The 18,890-nt window shown below is 38.5% G+C and overlaps 1 protein-coding gene across 1 annotated transcript; it reads right to left on the minus strand.

Moving 5' to 3' along the window:
* Window positions 1–7,531: 7,531 nt before the first annotated feature.
* On the minus strand, window positions 7,532–17,329 carry LOC115223399 (protein Wnt-9a-like; the record flags this gene model as incomplete). The annotated part of the gene is made up of 2 exons (XM_029793913.2): window positions 7,532–8,851; window positions 17,057–17,329. Coding segments are annotated over 2 exons (711 nt in total), but the record flags the coding sequence as incomplete, so codon positions are not given.
* Between the last annotated feature and the right edge of the window lie 1,561 nt (window positions 17,330–18,890).

Raw genomic sequence — 18,890 nt, forward strand, 5'->3', positions numbered from 1 at the left:
TTGTCAATAAACAGCAAAGGGACTCAAACTCACAGCCTCCAAGACTCTGGCTGAGTGCTTTACCATTAAGCTGAACTGACTACTGATAAATTTATCCCCTGATTTAGACACTAAATAGCTAATAGAACAGTTATGTGTATATAAATATAAACATACATTTGTTTTTATTAGAACTGTCAAATATACACACATAGTTGTTCATTAAGCCATTTAGCATCTAAATGAAAATGTCATGAATAGTGTAAAAGAGAATTTTTAAAATAACGACACTGTGCATCCAGTTTGCCTTCACCTTTTTTTTATAATGGCATCAAGATTCTTGTTAGGGGAATAACAGACATTGATTTTGACTGAAACAACATAGACATAAATGTTTCTTTGGCAGGAATCCAACATGGGATGAGGTGATGAAGCATGACCTTCGAATGTTGGGCCTCACAGAGGCAGTGACTGAGACCTCTGGAGATATGCTGTGATTGAGAAGACCTGACAAAGAAAGTGAGATTACAGCCGTAGTTTACATCAGTGTCGCATAAGCAGCCCGCTTAAAAAGTACCTTTGAATCGTCGGGCGACATTCCGTACTGGGGAAGACATATTGAGTCAAGTAAATCAAAATCAAATCAAATCACAATCAAATGGAAATTGTAGTTGTGACCTATGCCAGTGCTGGTGGCACGCAATGAGCACCATTCATGCGTGTGTCGCTGCCAGAGCCGCCTGACTGGCTCCCTGTATCGGTGGTACGTAAAAGGCACCATCTGAACGTGGTCGATGCCAATCCCACCGACCCGCTCTTTCTCGGGTCAATGCTGTGCCAGGCTGAGTTAAAACTTGTCCTTCCTGTATTCTTTTCTTCTGGAGGAGGAGGACATTTATTTGACTAAAACTTTCGATGCGCTGCCCCAGCATGGCCGCAGTCTAGTGAATGAAACAATATATTTCTATAGGAAAGGATAAAAGGTAAAATCGACTTCGGCGGAATTTTAACATAAAGACTGACGAAATATCGAATTCTTGTCATAAAGTCTACACTAGTCACATCCTTACACGTGCCAACTACGCTTTATATAGTCCACATAAGACTGGAAACGTCTAGAAACATTGACGAGATGGCTTGGTTGAACCTCGGCATAAGCAACACGTCATGGCAGAACAATAGTTAGCATGCCGGACAGAATGCTCGGCAGCGTCTTTTCCGGCTTTACTTTCTGAGTTAAAATTACACCAAGGTCGACATTGACTTCCGTCCTTTCGGGTTCAATAAAATAAGTACCAGTTGAGCACTGGGGGTCGCTGTAATCGACTTAATCCTCACACTCCGAAATTGCTGGGCTTGTGCCAAAATTCGAAACGTGTGCGAAAGCGAAAGCAGGATATTGTAATCACTCATCTTTGTCTGTGTGTTTGTAAAATTACTGGAAAAACGGCAGAAATACTCATTGTCTTAAAAAAATATTTTCTTGATAAGCAAATGGTCATATTATTTGGCTCACTTGCTTTTTTATATGAACCGACCCACCTCTGCGTGTGTATAGGACATGATGTACCTATGCGCGTAGACACGGGTGGGTACATACATAATATATACATGCATATATACATACATGCATATATGCATACATGCATATATACATACATATATGCATACATAATACATACATGCATACATGCATATATACATACATAATACATACGTGCATACATGCAAATATACATACATGCATACATAATACATACATGCATATATACATACATGCATACATACATATATACACTCGAAACGACAAGTCGCGGGAGACTATTTATCGAAAACACGATGAATACTATCTCCAATTTTGGAGCCACAACTATCAGCCTTGTTAAATAACTGGTTAATCTTCAGATGAATTAACTCAGGGAGCCTTTTATCCACGATCGTAGTGATTTTCGACTGAAACTTGAATTTAGCATTTAGAGAGTTACTACAAACAACATGTCTGGACACAACATCAACAACAAGGGTAATCCCGAGGACAAAGAAATAAGAACCCACAATATGGTAGAAGCCATAGCCACTCATAATAAAAAGGAATACTGGTGGAATGTACCAGTGAAGACCTCAATAAAATGTAAGCATAACATGCCTGATATAATGATTGGGGATGGAGAAGAGAAACTGTGCACAATTGTGGAAATTAGCTGCCGAGCGGATGTTAATATGAAGCTGAAGATCAGTAAAAAAGAGAACACCTACGCTGAATTATTGAGAAATCTCCAGTTACTCTATCTAGATTACAAGTTCAGGTTTATATCTGTAATTATTGGGGTCCTGGGATATGTAACACACTGCCTAAATACCAATCTCTAGAAAGGAGAAAGCTAATTCGAAGACTACAGATCCACTTCGTCACTGGAACAGTAAAAAATCTGTAAATTATTTGCGAAGTTCAAGGAATTCTCTTTTACTTATGGAGATGTACTTGCATAGCAAGTGATTTGATCTGAGATCGTGTGCTGGAACGAAAACAATTGCAGCGTGGAAGGTGTTTGTAAGCCATTTAAGAAACACACAAAAGCCGTTCGATTCACTTCAACATTTAGGTTTAATTTGTCAAAATATTTTCGTCGCTTTAAGACCGCGACCTGTTCACTGACAATAATCCGTGCTGCATCTACACGGATTTTTGTCAGTGAACAAGTCGCGGTCTTATAGCGACGAAAATATTTTGACAAATTAAACCTAAATGTTGAAGTGAATCGAACGGCTTTTGTGTGTTTCTTAAATGGCTTACAAACACCTCCCACGCTGCAATTGTCTTTTACTTATTCCAACCAAGAATGCCTTTGGCCTTTCATAACACGAGGATTTTTGCTTCTTAATTAATCTCTGGTTCCAGTAGTAACAAGCCCATGTCATAGCCTTAGTTTTTATTACAGGGGCTGAACGTTCAAGGTAACCAAGGTAACCAACGATTATTGCAATACATTTCATTAAAAATGTAAGATTAAGAGAACATTAAATGACATGAACAGTGGCAGAAGACCAGAAATTTGGGGTAAGAAGATAATATCGATCCCGGTACTTGACGGGAGAAGGAAAAGTTAAGGTGACACAACGGGATTTGAATTCTTTATGTGATAGTTGCGCAAGATCGCTGATTTGGTATCCTGATATGTATACAGAACTCGCAAAGGAAGTCTCGTGCAACCACGTGAAAATCATAACAAGAAGACGCTACTAGGAACGGTACAGCGTGGTTCTCGAAAAGCGAGCTGTGCAACTTGCAGTTACGAATATTCAATATTTATCCTATAAGAGTGAAACGCAATACATGGCAACGAGGAGGACAGCCGGAAAACGTTTAAACTTGAACAACTTGGAAGAAGCTAATGTCTGGCTGATACAGTTCCAAGCAAAAATTGAATACGATGACGTTGAACGTGTCAACGCCATCTTTCTGCCATAATGAAGTTAAAAGATGTTCTTTTCCCGGTAAGCCTTCAGAATGCAATATATCTATTTGTTTACTACCCACAAGGGGCTAAACACAGAAGGGACAAACAAGGACAGACAAAGGGATTAAGTCGATTACATCGACCCCAGTGAGTAACTGGTACTTAATTTATCGACCCCGAAAGGTTGAAAGGCAAAGTCCACCTCGGCGGAATTTGAACTCAGAACGTAACGGCAGACGAAATACGGCTACGCATTTCGCCCGGCGTGCTAACGTTTCTGCCAGCTCGCCGCCAATACAATATACCAACAAATAACGAACGCGTTGTAACAACTAATAAAACCGAAGGAGAGTCTGTTAATTGCGGACAAATTAAAATTATTGGAACTGAAGCAACTGGAACATGAGTCAATCAACGTCTTCCGTCTTAGGATTAATTCTCAAGCTTCCTCCTGTCATTTGAATAGGTTGAAAGAAAATCCAGAGGAAGAAATCATGAAAGTCATTTTCATCGCGGTATTATCTGTTTCATTATTACCCACAAGGGGCTAAACATAGAGGGGACAGACAAACGGATTAAGTCGATTACATCGACCCCAGTGCGTATCTGGTACTTAATTTATCGACCCCGAAAGGATGAAAGGCAAAGTCGACCTCGGCGAAATTTGAACTCAGAACGTAACGGCAGACGAAATACGGCTACGCATTTCGCCCGGCGTGCTAACGGTTCTGCCAGCTCGCCGCCTTCATCGCGGTATTATCGTGGGCAGGGGTGAAGTTAAAAATTTTGGATCAGTTATGGTGTCATTCTAAAAGGAAATACACTGAAATAGCAGCTCTTGCATCCAACATAGAATTGGAAACGCTGTTTGCGAGTAGTCGACAAACAATGACAAACTTTAATGTCAACAAGAATATTCCTGGTAGGAGTCGTGATGTTGTAGTGAAATGTCGAAATTGTGGACGTACACACAAAGCTCGTGTATGTCCAGTATATGTAATAAATGTGGCAAATTAGAACGCTGCTAGGAACGGTACAGCGTGGGTCTCGAAAGGTAAGCTGCGTAACTTGCAGTTACGAACATTCAACACTTGTCCTATAAGAGTGAAACACAACACTTTAAATTAAGCCCAAAACAACCAATAGATATCTATTGTATGTTCTATGATTTTCAGATATTCTTCAGACGGAGTTCGCCCTCAATGCCAAATATGATAAAGAGGTTCACCGAAAGAAAATGTTTGGAACCCTTGAACAATATTGTATGGTATTTAGTTCTAACTGGATCGAAACCAACTCGCATTTTTCTTTCGCGGATCTCACAAATCAACTATTTCTACCGTATATTACACCGTCTTTGTGTTCTTTAAGAGATTAACACAAAAATATAATTTCTAAACTGTTTCTTTTTCTAAAACGTTGACTGCTGGCGTATTTGTTATCTTTGTTGATATCTTTCAGAAAATCTCGAACATGTCTGAGAATAATTGTGAGCACGATTCAGACAGAATCTTGTCATGTGTACTTAATCCTATCAATAAAGTGAATGGAGATATTTAAATCTTTCTCACACTTTTAGAGAGAAATGTTTGCCTGTAAACCATGTCGAGTTTATACGCTAGCTTTGAGGTTAAGTCAGGGGCAAGACCAATAGGAAGGACACAGGTTTTCGAAGTGCAAATCTGAGTTAATAATACTTAAGTACATAATGAAATGGGTATGGGGAGGCTAAAGTGACAATAATGAAAGATATCTCTTATTGAGTTGAGGAATTAAAAGGGACGTTAAAGTAAATGAAGAGGTTTATTTAGATGAATGATATCCATGCTTTAATTGTTGCTCAAATATAAGGAAGACAGGTTCGAATGAAGATACATAAAAAAACCTAACAATAATTACTGTAGTAGAGATGATGAAAAAGAAGAAAAATTATAGAAATATAACGAAAAAATAAAACAAACAAAAGGCGAAAACTTGTGTTGCAAATTCAGAAACTGATACCTTTTACCTTCTGTCTGTTTCAGTCATTAGACTGTGGCCAAGCTGGAGCACCGATTTGAAGTCGATCCCACGACTTAGTTTTTAAAGTCTGGCGCTGATTCTAAACAAAAGAACCGGTGGACTCAGCTCCAGACTTTGCACCAAAAGCCAACATGAGAGTTTCTCTTCTGGTCTGTAGCGCAGTGTCATTTCTTTGAACCGTACATCCACGTTTGAGTGGGGATAAAGATTACTTCTTTATGTTCTGAGTTCAGATTCAGCTTTGATCGATTTTGCTTGAAAATATTCGGGAGAGGCCAGTCGATTACATCTACCCCAATACTCGGTTGGTACTCATTTCATCGACCCCGAAAAATGAAAGGTAAAAATCAACATCGGCGGAATTTGAACTCAGAACAAAAAGAAGTAATATTTATCCTCACTTAAACTTTCATATTCTTTTAGAACAAACTATACTGCGATAGAAACTTTGAGAGAACCTTTCATATTGAATTTTTGTATTACATCGTCCCCAGTATTCAACTGGTACTTATTTTATCGACTCGAAAGGATAAAAGGCTAAGTAGACATCGGCAGAATTTGAACACAGAATAGCGTTAATCATTTTGTCCGGCGCGCTAACGATTCTGCCAGCTCCCTGCCTTATTACAGCAACAACTACGATAATAGTTGTTGTTGTGTTAGGTAACGCGCTGACGAAATCGTCGGTGCGCCGTACAAAACGCTTAGCGACATTTTGCCAATCTTCGTGTTCTGAAAAAATATACATTAGCGAGAGGGGCAGTATTAACACCAAGAGGTGATCTTTATCCGCACTTAAAAGCGGATGTTCTGTTAGAACAAACCATGCTGCGGTGGATACCATGAGAGAAAGTCTCATGTTCACTTTTGGTGCTGATAAGTATTCACATTGCTTCTTCTTCTGTCACTATTTGTTTCAAGAAGCTCACAGGCTTAATCGCGACATCAGCGCCTTTTCTGACACTGTTATTCTATCTATTATTCTGGCGGGGAGATGAGTCGCTGCTATCTCTTACGATCGAGCGTCCATCATTGGCAAGACCAAAGAAGGTTGAAATCACGTGATCTGTTGGTCTCGGTGCTGAAGATGGCGGGGGGGGGGGATTTAGCTCCTCGTTAGCAATATAAATAAGAGTGCATGTTATACAAAAATCCAATATGAGAGGTTCTCTCAAAGTTTCTATCGCAGTATAGTTTGTTCTAAAAGAATATGAAAGTTTCAGTGAGGATAAATATTACTTCTTTTTGTTCTGAGTTCAAATTCCGCCGATGTTGATTTTATGCTTCCACAACCTCCAGTCTTTCCGCTTTTGAGTACGACATCTTGCTGAAAAGATTAGAGATGATCGCTCAATACAGTCTTACAATCAGCTAATGTGGTGAGGATGCAGTGAAGATAACGGAGTGGACAGTCGACTATAATACATCGTCTTTGTTCAGCAGTTACAAGCGGCCGAAATATTCAATGACACCTGCAAACGAAAGACCGAGTACTTTTCAGTATGTGCAAATTCATTTCTGTGTTTACTCTCTGCTACGGAACTCAGGTTATTATCTCGTGCGCCATCTTGTATATTTAATGTGTAACACAACACCTTGGACATCAAAGCAGTTGGAGTAAAATAAAACATGAGGTGGATCCTTTCGGTTTGAACGGCAGTTTTTACTAGCGATGTCATATGAAATTGTCACCCATAATTATGACCCTAGTATCGATCTATTGCATTTCAATCTGTTTTAGGGTTAGGGTTAGGGGTGGAGGGAAGGGTATCTTTTTTTTCTTCACAAATGTAAATAAACCCAATCTGTTTCTTAAACGAGGGACATATTCATACGGCACAGAATGTTTTTTTACCTCAATAGACGTAATTGATTGGTTGAAATTGCAGAAATTGAAGAAAAAAAACAACAACAAATATCTTACAAACTATAGAATTTTCTCAATAAAGCCAAGAGAAAAAGATGTTTTATAAACACATTCTACCAGTATACGAAGTTTAAAATTTTTTAGTTACCTAGAAATTATGCTAAAAACTGCCGTTCAAACCGAAAAGATCCCACGAGGTTAGAAATATAAACAATATTAATTGATGATTAATTTTATTCTTTTATCGACAAAGTTTCCTCTTTGTATCATCATCAGCTTTAGTAGGGAAAATGTCTGTGGTTGAATCACACCCAGTTCTATCGCCATAGATGGGTAGGTGGGTACCTTTCTAATAGCGAATGAAGGTATTAGTTGATTATCGCTGTGATAAATGTAGTAGGACTAGGTAATTAATGTAGCACTCGTTACAATGCAGCAATGTCTTCCTCTGTGTGTGTGTGTGTGTGTGTGTGTGTGTGTGTGTGTGTGTGTGTGTGTGTGTGTGTTTAGGGTTTAAGATAGAAGCGGGCAGTATTTCCAGTCAGTTCTGTCGTCCCTGGACAGAAGTTGAATGTTAGCCAGAGGGTTTTTTCCTTTCAAGCTGGTCATAATCGACCGAACTTAAGTCGTTAATTGCTTTGAGAAAGCATGAACGTCACATATTCTCATTCTTCTCTCCTGTAACAATGTGAGATTCAACCTTCAGAAGAAACCAGCCAATACATGCAAAAATATTCGAAACTTCAGCTTATTTAATAATAATTGTTGCCTGATTTCCAAATAGAGAAAGAAAGGGAAAAGGAGAGAGAGAGATAGAGAGAGAGAGAGAGAGAGAATGTGTGTGTGTGTGTGTGTGTGTGACTGAATGCATTTGATTGTATATCAATTTCGTTATTAATTTATTAATGGACAGACGTAGATAAGTTATTATGGTATTATTTGTGGTGAGTAAAGTTTCTGTTGTTTGTATTTTCACTCTTAATATTTTCTCCTGATTTCAAATTCTTTCAATGACAAATTGTTTGTGTCGTTCAGTTTCTCTCCTTCAAATCCATTTACAAACATATTTTTCTTCTCAATCTTTGCATTATTTGCAAGTATGAACTTCATGTTTAGTGTTGCATATTTTACATCTGACATGACAGCACGAAATTACGTTACACGAGCAGTGTTTCTGTACATCAATACTCTCCACATTGTATCCACGACCACAACACATAACTTTACAGTTCTCTCCCTTCATGCAAACTCGACCTGAAATGCCGGACGAATAGCGAGTTCGGCGGCAAAAGTTTGGAGATTTCTCTATGTACAGCAGTTCGTTATGTTTCACACGAAGATTGTCTCCTATGCTATTTAGTCGTTGTTCCGAGAAACTGTTTACACGGACGGCTTTTTCGTATTTTTCTTTAAGGATGGCACTGATTTTAGAAAATGGTGCTAACTGTCTCCAACAGGTCCGTGTTGTGCAAGAGCCTGATACACCGTAACACTTACAAGTCCGGTTTACGTTTTGCCTTACGACCTAAAATAGATAAAAGAAAATTAATCAGAAACTAATATGTTAATTGATTTTAATTGAATCAATTAAAATAATAAATAAAAAATTATCATTTTAATTAATTTATAATATTTTAATTAATTAAAATAATAAATAAAAAATTGTTACTTTAATTTATAATCTCTATATAAACGGCAAAATGTCTGTGTGTGTGTGTCCTTTATACAAATCCACAATTTTTCTGTTAGAGGGCTCGCACTTTCTATGGTCATTTAAAACCGTCCAAGGATGGTCGTGCACCTCTTTACATTTCCCCAATCACCCCGCAAAGCCATTAAAAAATCAATAGAAGTGACTTTTTTGTGAATTTTCTATCCAAAACCCAATCAAAATGCCCGAAACTTGATACGCCAATTGAATGCCAGCTAGCTGTATGTAATTGGTCAGAGATTTGAACAGTACACGCGTGTATGTGCGCACGCACGCAGCTGTATATGCATGCACTAGCACTATGAACCGACAACGTCGGGTCATAGTGCTAGTATTTAATAAGAACTATTTTTATTATGGAAAAGTTACAACTCTGCGTCTACTATTAAAACATAATTACAGACTGAGAAAGGCCGACAACAGAAAATGATTGAACTTCCACTGCGTGGTGTTATCGATTCGCGGACTGTCCGCGAGAGAAGCCTCCCCACTTCTCTACTATTAACTTTATATTCGCTCGTATAGTCACCCTTTCTTTTGAGGCACAAAAGGATTGCATTGAAAAAAAATGAGAATGCTACTGATAATTTATAAATCTAGGAAGAGTGAGGAATGAAGTCGAGCCAACAGGATGTCATCCTAGAAGCCGAAGCCGTGCTCTGAAACGCAACATTCTCCATCAGTTTTCACATTTTTATTTGAAACCGCCTTAGCTCAGTCACGAGAAGCCACAGCATATCAGGTGATTTCCCTGGATTCTGACCAATAAATATTTCAGCAACAACTGTACGATCGATGGAGTTTTCCTCGACTTTTTTCGTTCGCCAAAACACGGCTATAAATTGAGATGCGCACCACAACAACACCAAAGAAGCAGAGGCAACAGAGGTCCATAAGAAGACAGATTTCTTGGTTGCAGTTCGGCTCCGGGTTAAAAGGAATCGTTTGTACACAAGGAACGCACAATTTCCCCGTCTCTCAAAACACGAAAATGTAGGTATCTTTCCAAGCTAGCATGGAAATACTTATCTAAACACTTGTACGGTTTACTCTTGGTAAAGTCCTCTGTATATTTTTGTGTAAAATATCAAATGGAATTGGTTTTTATATAGGGAAAACAGCCAAATTCAGCCTGAAGCAGCCTAAAGCGGGGTAACCAATAATTCATCACCCATCTAATCAAGCATCCCCATGCCTTTCCAATCCACTACTTCCTCATAAACCGTCCAGTTGTCTCGTTCTAAGTTTCTGCTTTTCGTTGACGGAAAGTCAAAGAAGAGACATTAGTTAGATCTTTTAATTTTGTTGGGGGTTTATCTCAACCCCAAGCACTTGATATGCTAAATACCTACAGCAATAATTATTCAGGCCAGTTCATTAATTTTCCCCCTTCTTCACTTTTATCCTCAGAATCGTCAGGGCGTCGAACAAAATGTCCAGCAGTGTTTCTTCCGGTCCCTTACAGTTCAAATCCCGCTGAAATTCGAGGTCGATGAAATAAGTACCAGTTGATCACTGGGGTCCATGTAATAGACTTATCCCTTAAATGAATAGAATGCCATTCTTGTCCTCTTTTAAGAATGTCCTTGTGAATGTTTCCACACACCTGGAGACACGCAGCTGTCTGCTTCTTACCAGGGCCATAAATACGCAGTCACTGCATTTAGTGCAATATCGCGAACACTCTTTGCACCCAGGCCTGCGGATGTGGTTTCCGATCATTATGAAGAAACCCACTTCGAGACTTAAGCCTTCATCGAAACAACAGTAACCCCCATTACTTGAAAATCAAACAATAAAAATAGACATGTTCGAACAATCCCTTTCCCATAGAGACATCTGGTAAAAACATACGTACGTACATACATACATGCATGCATGCATACATGCATGCATGCATGCATACATACATACATACATGCATGCATACATACATACATACATACATACATGCATGCATACGTACACACATACATGCATGCATACGTACGTACATACATACATACATGCATACATACATACATACATACATGCATGCGTACGTACGTACATGCATGCATGCGTACGTACGTACATGCATGCGTGCGTACGTACGTACACACATACATGCATGCGTACGTACGTACATGCATGCGTGCGTACGTACGTACATGCATGCGTGCGTACGTACACACATACATGCATGCATACGTACGTACATATATACATGCATGCATACGTATGTACATACATACATGCATGCATGCATACGTACGTACATACATACATGCATGCATACGTACGTACGTACATACATACATACGGTCAGTTTGGATAAGTTTGGATTTTCAGGAAAAAAAGAATCAAGCGACTGATTCGCACATTACAAATAAGTAAGCGGAGCAGTAAAACTATTCAAGACTTTTCTCAGGTTTAAAATGTGACATTGTTTCCGTGATCTACATTCCAAAGATGGAGCTTTGTATCTTTGTTAGAAACCATCACCGTCTTCAGAAGAATTTAAATGATTAAAACCAGAAGACACACACACACGCACACACACACACACACACACACACACACACACACATATGCAACTGATAGTGTTAAACTGGGGGACTAAGTCTACCACCCATTTGGGCCACGGCAGGATTTGAACTCATCCTTTCTACTCTAGACACAAGGCCTGCAATTTTGAGGAGTTGGGTTGGTGAGTTTGGTGAGTCAGTGATATCGACCTCAATGCTTCACGGGTACTTTATATCTTATCGACTCCGAAAGGATGAAAGGCAGAGTCGACCACGGCGGTATTTGAACTCAGGTATTTCGTCTGCGTTACGTTGTGAGTTCAAATTCCGCCGAGGTCGACTTTGCCTTTCATCCTTTCGGGGTCGATAAATTAAGTACCAGTTACGCACTGGGGTCGATGTCATCGACTTAATACCTATGTCTGTCCTTGTTTGTCCCCTCTGTGTTTAGCCCCTTGTGGGTAATAAAGAAATAGGTATTTGAACTCAGGACGTAAATAAATGTATGCACACACACACACACACACACACACACACCACACACACACACACACACACACACACACAACACACACACACACCACACACACACACGCGCGCGCACACACAATATATATATATATATATATATATATATAATTCAAAGAAAACAAGAGGGAAAGACGTTCGAGTGAGACTTTGTTGGTTGAGATCAATAGAGTTTCCTGATAGGCGGGACCGCGTCTTTAGTCTCTAAACCCAGCGGGAAACAAGAGCATGGCTTTGTTATTTTTTTGTGTCAGGCTATAGATGGAATTCATGCTGGCGTCTTTGAAGTTTGTTTGAAATTTGTTATAAGTCATGCTTATAAACCGCGGAGCGAATATATATACATATATATATATATATATATATATATATATATATATATATATATATATATATATATATATTGTGTGTGTGTGTGTCAGTGTGTGCATGCGTGCGTGTGTGTGAAGTGAATGCAGAGAATTTTGTGTACGGATTTATCCAGATTTCGATAATTGAAACAAATTCACAACTTATGATTAAAATGATATGAAATAAATTGTGGAGGCGCAATGGCCCAGTGGTTAGGGCAGCAGACTGGCGGTCATAGGATCGCGGTTTCGATTCTCAGACCGGGCGTTGTGAGTGTTTATTGAGCGAAAACACCTAAAAGTTCCACGAGGCTCCGGCAGGGGATGGTGGTGATCCCTGCTGTACTCTTTCGCCACAACTTTCTCTCACTCTTACTTCCTGTTTCTGTTGTACCTGTATTTCAAAGGGACGGCCGTGTCACTCTCTGTGTCACGCTGAATATCCCACGTGTCTGTGGAGTGCTCAGCCACTTACACGTTAATTTCACGAGCAGGCTGTTCCGTTGATTCGGATCAACCGGAACCCTCGTCGTCGTAACCGACGGAGTGCTTCCATTTCCATGAAATAAATTAACAGAAATAAAGTAGAAAAATAAAACAAATAAAATAAGAGAAAATAGATTGAAAATGATTGAGGGACGTAGTTTGTTGGCAAAGTTAGTTTTTAAATTGATTCTCTGCGACACCAATGTATGGCGGTAGTTTCATATGCGCTGCTTATGAGATCGATAAAGTAGCAGAAAGTTGTCATATTTATTGTTTGATACATTTCTCAAGTTCTAGCTTTCCCGAGAATTTAGTGACGGATACATCGCCTGATTAACAATAGTACATGGCTGATCGCTATTTATCATTTCCTTCCCATTCTTATGTTCTGGTTCCATCCACTAAACACCATTTTGTAGAGTATCAGATGAGACCTGATTGGAACCATGGAATGAATTTACTCCTATACATACACTCATTCGCTTTTATAACTGAATCCAATAAATTTTTTTGTTATCGATTAGTAATGAAGAAATGTAGCGACAAAAGGGCCTCCAAGGCAACTGGGCGGGAGAAATGCTCAATCCGGAGACAGGCAAGCGATACCAGGACGAGGAAGAGAGCTCTCTGCAAGTGATACAAGGACGAGGAGCAGAGAGCAGACGTGCAAGTGATACTCCAAAGAAATTGAAACAAATTAAGAAATATCAAGACCTAAGCAAAGAGCTGAAGTGATTGTTGAAGACAAAGGCAGCAGATATTGGTATTGAGAAATGCTCTGCCGACCTTCAGGAAAGGTCAATCCTGTCTTCTGTAAGAATCCTAAGAAAGATTCTTGAGATTTGAGGTGACGTGTTGTGACTATAGCCCAAGACATTCCTACTAATAAATGTAGCATATAATAGTTTAATAATAATAATAATAATAATAATAATAATGATTTCAAATTTTGGCACAAGGCCAGCATGTTCAGGGGAAGGGATAAGTCTATTACATGGACCCCAGTGATCAACTAGTACTTGTTTCATCGACCCCGAATTTCAGCGGGATTTGAACTGTAAGGAACCGGAAGAAACACTGCTGGACATTTTGTTCGACGCTCTAACGATTCTGAGGATAAAAGTGAAGAAGGGGGAAAATAAATGAACTGGCCTGAATAATTATTGCTGTAGGTATTTTAGCATAACAAGTGCTTGGGGTTGAGATAAAGCCCACAACAAAATTAAAAAGATCTAACTAATGTCTCTTCTTTGACTTTCCGTCAAGGAAAAGCAGAAACTTAGAACGAGACAACTGGACGGTTACATTACAATTTGCCCTATTTGATGGGGGGGGGGGGAGAAAGGTAACAAGGGACGCGCACACACACGTACACACGTACACAGGCACTCTCACACACTTATACACACTCTCTCACACTTATACACACACATCCACACACCGCTGTTTGCTTTCGCTTAAAACGGTTTAACTCGGTACCGAAAGTTGCCTTTGAAAGCGTCCAACATGACTTGATGCTTTCCATAGAGTAAAGATGATCAACTTCTGTTTATTCACTTCACACCCAACTCTTCTTCCTTTTATCGCCTTTTTTTTTTTTTTCATTTTATTCCATTTCTTTCTCCTTTCTATTTCATGGTACCTTCAAACATTCTTCTTCTTCTTCTTTTTCTTTTCCTTTCCCTTTTCCTTTTCCTTTTTCTTTTTCTTTTTCTTTTTCTTCTTCTTCTTCTTCTTCTTTTTCTTCTTCTTCTTTCTTCTTCTTCTTCTTCTTCTTCTTCTTCTTCTTTTTTCTTTTTCTTCTTTTTCTTTTTCTTTTTCTTTTTCTTCTTCTTCTTCTTCTTCTTCTTCTTCTTCTTCTTTTTTATTATTCTTTTTCATCTTCATTTTTCATGTCATTCACCCCCCCGCATCTTCCTCGGCCTCCCCATCCCCATCTGCCCCACCCCCACCGTACACCTTTTTATTTTTATTTTCTTCATTCCACCCCCCCCCAGTTTTTTTCCTTTATATAAGTTATTCTACATGACTTTTTGTTTGTTGTCTTATCTTTCTTCTCTTTTCTCCCCCACCCCCACTCCTCTCTCTCTCTCATCCTTCTTTAATCCCTCCATTTTCTTTTCGTCCTTTGTTCCTTTCCCCTTTAAACACATATCTTTCTCCACTTTCTTTTATTCCCACTTCATTATTGAATTATATCAACATCTATGTCTGACAGTTTTGCAGTGAATTTACACCAATGTAAACACCAGACTGTCGCTGTGTGGACGTTACCCATTTCTTCGACGACAACATGCTATCAATGAAGCGGAATTTAAATATTTATCGATTCAGACGTGAACAGATAGCGTCAACAAAGAGTCCATCCAGTATATTTATCTAGAAAATTATCTATTTATCTATTATAACTATTGTGTAGATTAGGATGTGGAATAATATTTATTATTACTTATTAGCGCGGGCGAGTCATTGGAGACTGGATTTACGGATGCGTTGGTGTGATGTTCCCTATTGCTAATTCAATTCAATGTGTGCAGTTTTAATCCTCAGGTTTAATCCTCTTTTGGGTGGTAAAATAGATTTTTGTTTGGCAACATAGAAGAAGAAGAAAAAAAAAAGACTATTAAAAGTATACAAGATTAGAATCGAGGAAGAAATCCTGAACTACCCTCACCGATGAAACAAAACAAAAAAAATGTGGGGTTGAAATGGTGGGTAGAATGATGAAGCAGCAGAAGATGTGAGTGGAGAGAGAGTAACAGGTTGTACAACTCAACAACTCAAGGCAAATGGCGTGTTCAGCTCCGTCTCGAGGACATCATGGCAAAAATGTTGCCGCCGCCGCAGAGAATGGCCAGCGACACTCGCTGCAACAGCCATCCCGACATCACGGGGCTTATTTCTGAAATGGGCCGCAGTAAAATAGATTATTTTTTCGTTTTTCTCACTTGATTGAGGGGAGGGGAAAATAGAAAGATATTCCTAGGCACGTGATAAATGAGTTAAAAGATGGAAATTTCAATGTTTCAAACACATTAATGTCAGAAGAATTGAACAACGAAAACATTTACAGACAAAACGAAAATTTCATTCCAAAAAGTTCGTGTCATTCTCTTTCAAAAAAAAAAAAAGAAAAAAATTTTAAATAATTAAAAACTTTGAGAATATTTTCCCTCCTTCCTTCCTTCCTTCCTTATCTCTCTCTATATAAAGCTGAAGTTGTCTGTGTATGGCAGGTTTTGTAGCCTTCAACTAACACTATCTCCTCCGAGTATGATAGAAGAAGGCTTGCTCTTCCTTCGGTGGAAGAAAAAAATTCAAATCGGACCATGTTAACACCAAAAATTATTTACATGAAAAAGGTGCTTGTTTTCTATGAAAATCCCTATTTTTTACGATTTTAAGTGTGTGTGAGTGTGCATGAGTGTGTGTGTGCGCGCGCGTGTGTTATATATTCACTACGGTCAATCTTACCAGTCGGTTTCGCACTGGAGTTTCATCCAGACGTTAGATAACAGCCCGATTATATCGCCCTGCGCTCATCAGACTTAGCAGTAACGGAATAAAATACAGCAACTCCATATATACATACATACATACATACATACATACATACATACATACATACATGCACAAATGCATATACGCATCTCTCTCTCTCTATCCATCTACATGTATACTCATATACAAATATTCATACATGTCTATATACACACACAAACATATATGTTCACATACACACGCATATATAATTTTTTTATGGGAACGTGGGTAAAGCCAGAAAATTCTGTTTTTATCTCTGACCAGTCTTCACCCTTTTTACCAGATGCGGGCATTTATTGGAGGACTGCTCCGTCGCTTGTTCTTGTGCCATTGACATCATAACAGTTGACTATTTCGGACTTGTCAATGAAACCCAAAGTATATCGGAGGAGAGCTGTCCGATACTCTTACGACGACCCGGGCAATCCGCCGTACATACATATGTACGTACGTGCACACGTATGTATGTATGTAGTATGTATGTATGTATGTATGTATGTATGTATGTATGTATGTGTGTGTGTATGTGAGCATGCGTGTATGTGTGCATGTATGAGTGAGTATGTAAACATGCATGCATGTATGAATGTAAGCAAATAAGTTACCTCTATTCCAATATTTGTGTTGTGTTGGTCGATTTTAGCTCGGAGATCTTTTCCCGATCTTTTCGCTCGCCTCAGAAACTTTCGTGTAAATTTCAAACCGTAACGGATATTATCCCCACAACTTCCCCATTTCCAGGCTTCTTTATTTCGAAGTCTTTTGGAGATATCACACGTGCATCTGTCTAATATGCCTCGACTACACGCATGCGCGAACGAATGGACGAGTCCCGCAGATGATATTGCGTACAGATATGATGTCTCTTTAAAACCTAGAAGAACAGAAAAGAAAACAATGCAATTGTGATTTCAGACGAAAGCAGTCAAGAGCGGATATAATCGATGACATAGACTCAAGAACGGTAAGGTTACGTATCGAATTCAAACGTATTAAGTCGTCTATAGCAGGAATTGAACTCAAAACACAAAGAAGCTTAACTAATTCTCAGCGTTTTACTGTTTCATTCAACCAACATTATCTCAATATTATTAATATTATTATATAAGGGTTTTGTTCAAACTTCGTCGTTCGACATTGTAAACTCACATCACAAGACTGGTTTTTTTTCCTCAAGTTCTCTGGCTCCACAAAATTTGGGGCCGGAAATGTGTATTAATTCATTGTAATACATTCTACCCCAATATTACCTTAGCACTAATAATATTGGCTTGCATAGTACGAGAAACGTAATACTGTACATAATCCTTCTCGTTTTACTGAAAATAGAGTGATATATATATATATATATATATATATATATATTATATATATATACAAAACCTATATATATATATATATACAAAACCTATATATTATATATATATATATACAAAACCTATATATATATATATATATATATATATGTAATAAATAAAATATATGCATACATACAAACGTATATGTACGTACCTACATCTACGTGTATATATACATGCATATATAAAATATATATACGTGAGTACAGGACACCGCAACTAGACGTAGAACTCAACGAAAAACACGAAAACGGACAAGTCATTTTTTTACAACAAAAAAACAGAGATGAAACGAAAACGGGAAAAACATTATTTTTTACAACAGAAAAACAAGGTACAGGACACACCACACAAGGAAAAAATCCCCAGTCATCAGCTGTCACTAGCTAAGTCAAGCGTGTTTCAATATATATATATATATATATATTAGAGGAAAACCACTGTGTGGACACCCTTATACTTTTTTTTTATATCTTTTATTATTGTTGACACCCTTTTTTGATCGATGTAAACCCCACACTTTGTGTGCTGTACTTTATTCTTTTATATTGTCCTCTTGGGAGGACAATACGAAAAGAAATCATCAACATTGTCATCAACACCCCCACCCATCGTTGTTATTGTTGTTGTTGTTGTCATTGTTATTATTGTTGTCAATATGATTATTTGAAAACGATGATGATTATGATCAGGTGGGAAGAAGCATAGAGAAGTAGTAGAGAAAAAGAGGGAGAAGGTGGCGGCGGTGGTGGTGGTGGTGGTGGTGCTGCTGCTACTGATGATGATGATGATGATGGCAACGTCGATGTTGAGGAGGAGAGTGATGAAAGAGACAACGAGAGTGATGTTGACAGTGGCGTCAATGGTGAAGGTTTGTGTTTCTTGACGTCGTCTGTTTAGTCTGGACCAAGGAATATCAATATTACGATATGACACAATTCTGCTACATGAAAGAGGAAAGAGGACAGTTGCGCGCGCAATAGCTGAAAAGAAAGAAAGGAAGAATGAAAGAAACGCTTCCGCTTTTGTTATATCTAAGGCAGCGTAACTTCCTAACTTTATTTATATTCCACGAAGAACT

The sequence above is a fragment of the Octopus sinensis genome, linkage group LG23 (assembly GCF_006345805.1).
Source record: "Octopus sinensis linkage group LG23, ASM634580v1, whole genome shotgun sequence".
In the NCBI taxonomy this organism is placed as follows: Eukaryota; Metazoa; Mollusca; class Cephalopoda; order Octopoda; family Octopodidae; genus Octopus; species Octopus sinensis.